At 39.4% G+C, this 8,221-nt stretch overlaps 1 protein-coding gene across 1 annotated transcript in view; it reads left to right on the top strand.

The window, feature by feature from the left end:
* The window catches only part of OTOGL (otogelin-like), a 233,420-nt gene that overhangs the window by 202,756 nt on the left and 22,443 nt on the right, over positions 1–8,221 (top strand). Inside the window, exons 42-44 of the mRNA XM_006871844.1 lie at positions 5,211–5,423; positions 6,185–6,289; positions 6,552–6,659. Coding sequence (XP_006871906.1) covers positions 5,211–5,423; positions 6,185–6,289; positions 6,552–6,659 — 426 coding nt within the window. The remainder of the gene's footprint in view (positions 1–5,210; positions 5,424–6,184; positions 6,290–6,551; positions 6,660–8,221) is intronic.

The following is an 8,221-nucleotide window of genomic DNA, read 5'->3' as shown; positions in this document are numbered from 1 at the left end:
CTCCAACTATATAACTTTCTATTTAATATTTTAAATATTTAAAATTACATTACTGATTTAGTTTCAACTAATGGCTATTTTATTTAAAAGACTAAAATGTGTAAAGGAGAGCTAGGGCTCTTTAAGCTGAGCACTTGACTGCTGACCACAAGATCGGCAGTCCAAGAGAAAGATGAAGCTTTCTGCTCCCCCCTCCCACAGAACTTCAGAAACCCTGTGCAGGGTTGCCATCAGTCAGAATCTACTCAACAGCACTTAACAACAAAATGTATCAAAAATAATAGTGGGAGAGTGGGACTTGCTGGTGGATAGGATAGAAGTGCAGTGAGGAGCTCCATCAGCAATAACACAGAATACTGGATGAAGCAGGTTCAGGGAACAGTTCTCAAACTCTGAACCACATATGTAGGAATATTTAAAAAGTTTGAAGGCTATAGCCAGTGGAATTTGTAGTAGAAGCAAGAAATCTTGAACTTTCAAACTGGCTCAGCAGCCCAGAGCCACCATTTTGGGCAGACCAAGCAGTGGGAACAAGAGGGAGAAGGATCAGAGCTGCCATGGATTGATGCCTGCTGGAACCTCAGAGATAAAGATGTGGACTTTTCTTTTTTTTTGCTATCTGTTCATTGGCCTCTTGTGCTGTCTGCACACCTCCATTCTGGTGAGTAGAGGGAGTGCCTGAGTGAGAGGACACTCCCCACACCTGAAAGGTTCTACTATACATATGCACAGATCTTCTCAGCATTTAAAGGGACAGATCCCACTTAAAGACAAATGCCAGCACAAAATGGTCACAGCCAGCCCAGAGCTGTTTATCACTAGGAAAAAGGAAAATACAAGAGCTGTGGATCAGGAGAAAGTCTAAAAATCAAACAGGCTGAATATTAAATCCTGAGTTACATCATAACAACCAACAGTAGCATCTTGAAATTTCTCAGGAGGCCTTGAAGGCAAGAAGCTGAAAGAAGATATTAAAATCATACTCATACTAGGCTACAGAATTTTATTTCCCTCTTCTCTCTTTTCTGAAATTACAGACTACAGAATCCAATCTGTTTTTGTTTTGTTTTATTATTTTGTTTTGTTTTGTGTTTGCTGTTTTGTTTTTTGGTCCTCTCTTTACCTTTAGGGGGCTCTTTCTCTCATTATATTACCCAAGAAGAGACAGCATTGCTATCATATAGTCAAGTTACAACCACATCCTATAAAACCCCACAATCCAGGCAAGAACTAATACCAAGTACCATATACCACATATGCAGACAACACCTGTGACAGTTAATCTGAGTTGAGTAATAAGAAGAGTGAAAAGGGAAGCCCATTTCCTGATAACATCTGCCTGGAGGCAATAAGAAAGCATACAAAATACCAAAACACACACTCAATTAAGTATTAGGGGCACAGTTAACTACTGAACCTGTACAAGACGCAGAAGCAGATGACCATATCAACACATGTCCAGAAACAAGATAAAGTGACTGAGACAAATGAGCTTGAGGTAAACCTACACTCCATACTGGGAGGAGGGCAGGCCTTGGAAATGCTGGAAAAGGAATTCAGAAAAATGATTATAAAATGTATCAAAACACTTTACAATGGAGTTGAGAAAAATAAGGAAGAAGTCAGGAAAGCACTACAGGAACAATAAAATAAGTAGATTCACGATTGGAAACAATTCAAAACCTACAGAAAGAGATCCAAATGATTAATAATAGAATATCAGAAATGAACAATACGTGGAAAAGCAAAAAAGTAGAATTGAAGGAGATGGAAGCCAGAACTAGTGAGCTGGAAGACAAATATCTCAATACAACTAAAATAGAAGAGCAAGTGGAATAAAGGATGAAAAAAATCTGAAGAATGTCTCAAATTCATGTCAGATAACATGTAGAGAAATAACAAGAATTATTGGCATTCCAGAACAGGAATAATCACCCATTGAAGAACTGCTAGAAGAAAATTTTCGTAACATCCTGAAAAGTGAAAAGATAAGCAATCAAGAAGCTCAACGAACCCCAGGAAGTATAGGCCTTAAAAGAAAATCACAAAGACATATAATAATCAAGTTCTCCAAAATCAAAGATAAGGACAAAGTCCTGAAAGCAGCTAGGGAAAAGAGAAGTGTAGCATACAAAGGCAAGAAAATCACATTAAACTTGGATCTCTCAACAGAAACCATTCAGGCAAGAAGGCAATGGGGAGACATATATAAAACCGTGAAAGAAAAAAAAACAACTGCCAACCAAGAATCCTATATCCAGCAAAGCTGTCAATCAAATATGATGGTGTAATCAAAACATTTTGGGTAAATAGAAGCTAAGGGATTTTTCCAAAGCCAACCTTGTGCTGCAAAACATCCTAAAGGAATTTCTATGGACTAAGAACCAACAAGAACAGACAACAACCAGAGATTGACATATGTGGCAGCACCACCCAGAATTCAATAGACAAAGAGCCGAGAACAGAATGAAACTTTAAGAACAAAGTCAGTGGATCTGGGAGGTCAGTCTTTGATCAAAACAATTACAGTGTGAATTAAGGTAAACACATAGGAACAGAGATGGGGAGACGGTCAGGTAGATTATAGGATAAAAAAGACTGCATTAAATGGAGGGGAAAGTTAATGGAATGTAAGGTAACCTCAAAGAAAAATAATACTTCATAACATACCCAGAAAATGAAAATCCAAGACGAACATGTAACATTCAAACTATGAGGAGAATGGATAAACAACTTTGGTGCATACACACAATGGAATATTATGCTACCTTGAAGAATAACAAGGAAGCTGCAAGCCACCACATAATACGGATGAACCTTGAGGACATTATGCTGAGTGAAATTAGTCCCAAAAGGAGAAATACTGCATAGGACCATTATTGTAAAAGATTAAGAAGAAGAACCCACACAAAGAGGGGGAAAAATTATTAGCTCTTTACCGGGTTGTATGGGGTGGGTTGAGGGGAGGGTGGGGAAGGTGAGCACAGGGTAGGGAATAGACACAGGATAGCTTGGGTGCTTGGCTGAGGGGGAAAACACACAAGAAGGGGGAGGGGAATGGAAGAACAAAGCAGATCGGAGAACAGTTAGACAGGTTTGGATGGGCTAAGTGTGACAGAGATATATAATGATGTATGCACAACCTTGGAACAACAGGGCTCTGTGATACAGGGACTGAGGCATGGTTTGAATGCTAAAAGAGGGGAAATAATGTTAAGATGCTTGTCTGTCTTTTGAATCTTGGTTTCCCTTGCCTACCATTGTAAAATAGACATTTGAGGGAGAGAGAAAGGAATAGCCAGAAACATCACCATAGAAAGCTTGTAAGTCCATCTTCAGCCAATAACTGATTGTTGTTGTTGTTGTTGTTGTTAAGTGCCGTCGAGTCGGTTTCGACCCATAGCGACCCTGAATAGGGTTTCTGAGGCTGTAAATCTTTACGGGAGCAGATCGCCTCATCTTTCTCCCGCGGAGCGGCTGGTAGTTTCAAACTGCTGACCTTCCGGTTCGCAGCCCGATTCGTAACCACTACGCTACCAGAGCTACCTGATTAGAATACCTAAAATGGGGCAAGAACTTTCCCAGTGAAGGAGGCTTCCTGCGGACCCTTTGCATTGCATAAAACCATAGGTGGAATCCTGAACTCCATCCAGAATCTTCTGAGGTGGGAAATTTCTGCTTGAAAGGACAGGCAGACCAGCCTGGAGCGGCTAGAATAGCAGAAGATATTTCTTGAAAGAAAGACAGGCAGGAAAAATAAAAAACAATAACGACAGTCCAACTGACAACTACAAGAACAATCAAGTTGTTCACCCAGGAGCCATCAAGGCAAGTAGCCGGGTCCCCTCAGGGTAAACCCCCTTCCAAGACTAAGATTCAAGGGGAATACAGAAGCAGGCATGTGGTCTGGCTGGTGAACATGTTGGCCACTGATAAGGGGAAGTGGGGGAAAAACAGCAATGAAGCTGCAAGCTAAGCCCTACCACATTCAATAGATTCCTATGAACCCGGATTGAGACCTGGTTGGCCAACAGTATGGCAAGACCTGGGGACTCCTGGACCCAGAGTTAGTGACATGGCCACCAAGGACTAGAGTGGAGAATGAAGCATCCTGCTAATATTAAGTGAGGGGAGCTGCACAAGAACATCCATACTTGCAGATAGTACCCACTTGACTTAGCTTCAATGGCTGGATGATCAGAACTCGACTAGAAGAAGAAAGAGGAAAAAAAAAAAGAGAGAGAGAGAGAAGTCTGCTACAATTTGATGAACTTGACCTATACTTATGGATGTAGTAGCTCAAGAGGGAACAAATATTTACAGGGAGGTTCATTCTCACCCCCTCAGTATGCAGGGTTAACAGAGATAGGCAACTTAGACATTGGCTACCCAAAAGGGGAAGGGGGGCTACAAAGGCAAGAAGTGACTGGCTTACAAGCTTTCAAGAGGGAGCCTAGTTCCCAAGGGTCTGAGGTAAGGGAGAATCTCCAATGAGTGCTTTCCAATCTGCCTGGATGGGCCTGATGAAAGGAGATGGGGATAAGACTCTTGTGGTACAATAGTGAATAACTGCTATCAGGACTGACTGTGAGGGTTGAAAATGTAAAGGTAGAGGTTTTGTAACAAAAGGAGGGGAGTGCTTGATTTTGCAGTCCAGGATTGGAGGTCCCTGGGACCATCAAGGGAGAGGAGCAGAGTGTGGGACCCTACCCAGAGAAACAGTGACACCAGAGATGGAGGCAGAGATGATGACATGGAGAGATGGAGCAACTGGGTACTCTGGACTCAGGGAGGGAGAGGGGCTGTGTGCTGGCGGCCAGAGGCAGGCTTGTGGTGTGTACCCTTTGGTTGTTTGATGATGCATGGAGGGGATTGTAATCATTGGATTTGAAATGAAACACCATAGGATGAATGTAAAGCTGATGTTGTCTCATGTAAACTATCACATAATTCACAATAAAAACTTTTTAAAAAATTAGCAAAATGTCTCATTTATAGAAGAAGATATACACATTTACAAACATAGAAGGGACACATATTTCCAGCTGACTAAGTCAAAATGTCTATTAAAGGGAAATGGAACCTGAGTAGAGTGGATGTGACATGGTAGCTATGTCAGTGAGCTGTATCAATTTCTGAAATTAAATATTACAGCTTGATTTATTTTAGTGTCTGGGCAATAAATGACATAATGTTGTCAATCTTTCAAGTATGTACTGATTTTGAAGACCGTCCCCGTGCTGCTGGAGAAGTTTGGAATGGAGGTATTGACGAATGCTCTCTATACAAATGCTTGGAGAATGGAAGTATTATTCCCATAGAATCTGACTGTCATATAGAGCCCTCACCAATTTGTAAACGAGAAGGTGAAGTTGTCATGAGCATTGTTGATAAATGGACCTGCTGTGCAGAGGAAATTTGTGGTAAGCAACCCTGTTGAAAAGACCTGGTGTGGTGCTATAGGATATGCATTGGACTGCTAACCTCAGATTGGCAGTTCAAACCCACCAGTCACTCCTCAGAAATCATACACGGGGTAACTATGCATCAAAACCTACTCAATGTCACTTAAAAAAACATGTAATGCCTAATAGTCAATTAATGCTGCAAAATGTTGAAATTCTCTGTTAAAATGCAGGCCATGAAGGTTTTTATATTAAAAACAACAACAAAGGTTGAAGTTGCACTGTAAGTCATCATATTCTCAAAGCAAATTTTGATTCACTACAATTTTTCTGACTTTGCAAATATGTTTGTAAAAATATGGCTGTTGGCAATGAGAATATTTATCAATATATAACAATAGAAAGGACTTGGAAATTTTTCATTTATGATAGTCAAGGGTGAAAGATATAATAAACCAATCTTAAAGCTGCAGATTTTTTACATATACTTTATTTTGTGAGCTGAAGGGGGTTAACTGCAATGTAAAAAATATATATATAACGAGTCATTGGACTTATTTGAGTTAGCAGCATAAGATTTTAAAAGTTATGCCTAGTCCTGGTGTGGTGCTGTGGGTTAATGCACTAGACTGCAAAGCCGTTTGAACTGCAAGGTTGGCAGTTCAAGCTCACCAGCTGCTCCTTGGAAACCCTGTCAGGGTCGCTATGGGTCAGAACCAACTTGATGGCACTTCACAGCATCAACTCAATATTTTAATGTTTCTGTTTTTTCCCCCCAGGATGTGACATGACTTTGTGTGACATTACCATTCCAACGTGTATGAATAGTGAAAAACTGGTCATTGGCCAAAGCCCACTTTCTTGCTGTCCCCAATACCAGTGTGGTGAGTATTCAATTAGGAAAAAAAAAAAAAAAGATTTGTTATAAAAGCTTGTGGCATTGTCTTACTAAATACAGTTTTTCTTAAATCTGTAACTTCTTGCTCTCTGTATATATGTATATATAGTCTGCTGTTTCTTAGATATTTCTGCTAAGATTAAGATATTTAAATAAATTATTACTAAATTCGATGAGAAACAAATGACAATATTTTATTTATCCTTATCACACCATACAAATTTTCAAACATCTTTGTGTTTCTCCAGAATGTGACCCAGTCAAATGTCCGGATATTCCAATACCAGAATGCAGAGAAGACCAATTTATTATGGAAGTTCAACAGGGAGAACCTTGTTGTTTTCCCCCTCTTTGTGGTGAGTGTTTTAAAAAATAATTTCTTGAAAGAAGATCTCGTATTTTATATGAATTTAATGAGACTGATGATAACCAATATACTGATGTTAAACTCACAAGAATGTACCAACATGTGTTACAAATGGCTCTTTACAATGTGTTACAAATTTGTAACATGTGTTACAAATGGCTCTTTACAATGACTCTAGTTGTTACTATCTTTCCTTATCAACAAAAGCTCTCTTTCCATATAGACATATACATATATACACCTAACCCAATAATAATTTGTTGTTGTTGTTGTTAAGTGCCATCTAGTCGGTTCCAACCCACAGTGACCCTGTATAGGGTTCCTGAGGAGCGGCTGGTGAGCTTGAATTGCTGACTTTGCAGTCCAGAGCATTAACCTACAGTGCCACACCAGGACTCCAAGATAATACAATCAAGGATTTTTTTTCTTTTAATAAGGCTAATAACTGATTCCTTTTGGAGAAAATTTAGCACTGGCGTTTATTTAAGAACCAGATAGGATCATTGATTTTGCTAAAAACACTGTTAAGTGCCTTTGAGTTAGTTTCTACTTATAGTAACCCTGTATAGAGCAGCTGGTGGGTTTGAATTGCAGACCTTGTGGTTTCCAGTCCAGTTTTTACCCTACAAAGTCACACCAGGTCTCCATAAACTCTGTTGTTGTTACATGCTTATAACAACAGTGTTTATTGTTGGTTGGTTCCGACTCATAGTGACCCTGTATAGGGCTCCCAAGGAGCAGCTGGTAGGTTTGAACTGCCAACCCTTTGGGTTGCAGTCCAGTACTGATCGTATAGCACCATACCATCCATTAAAAGCTTCGGCTCTTATATATTCGGTGTGAGCTATGATGATCTTGAAAGAGAAAGCAATAAAGGGTGTCTTGAAAATGACTACATGGAGCTATGCATTCGGTCTCATAAACTGAATATTAAAAATGAGAGAATCACCTGTTTTTCCATTATAAATACATTCTCAGGTCACAGATTGGTGATTAAGGTAGTTTAAGATGTACGTATGTTTGAAATATACCTGTGAAAATCAAACCCAATCTCTTATTGTTAAGATTCTTTGACTGTAAGTGGCATAGATTGATTTAATCTATCTAGTTTAAGCACAGCCAATTACTGGCAGCACTTGAGGAAGTGCGTAGGCTCATGATGACGCAGCACAGCTAGATCTGGGAAGAGGAAGCATCAGCAGCTCTACATGGCAGCATTGATAACTGAGTCCATTCCTTTCCTTTTCTGCCCTGGTACACCTCTGCTTATGATTCAAATTCTATGCAAAGAGATTAGATTAGTTTAATTTGGGTTGTATTCCTACAGTTTCCCTGTGGGGGTGAAGCATATATGCGAGGACTTCAAAAAGTTCATGGACAATTATAGTTAAAAGATAATTAATTTTTTCCATGAACTTTTTGAAGTCCCCTTGGATTGTTGTCCTGATGACAAATTAAAATTTTATCTGACAGTCTTATTTCTCATGTTCCCAGTTTTAATAACTGCAATGTATTTTATTTTGATTTTATGTGTTTCATGAACTAATAATT

The sequence above is a fragment of the Chrysochloris asiatica genome, unplaced genomic scaffold, assembly GCF_000296735.1.
Source record: "Chrysochloris asiatica unplaced genomic scaffold, ChrAsi1.0 scaffold00175, whole genome shotgun sequence".
NCBI classification, from domain to species: Eukaryota; Metazoa; Chordata; class Mammalia; order Afrosoricida; family Chrysochloridae; genus Chrysochloris; species Chrysochloris asiatica.
Note: the sequence above shows the minus strand (reverse complement) of the source record. Positions and strands in the feature narration are given on the sequence as shown.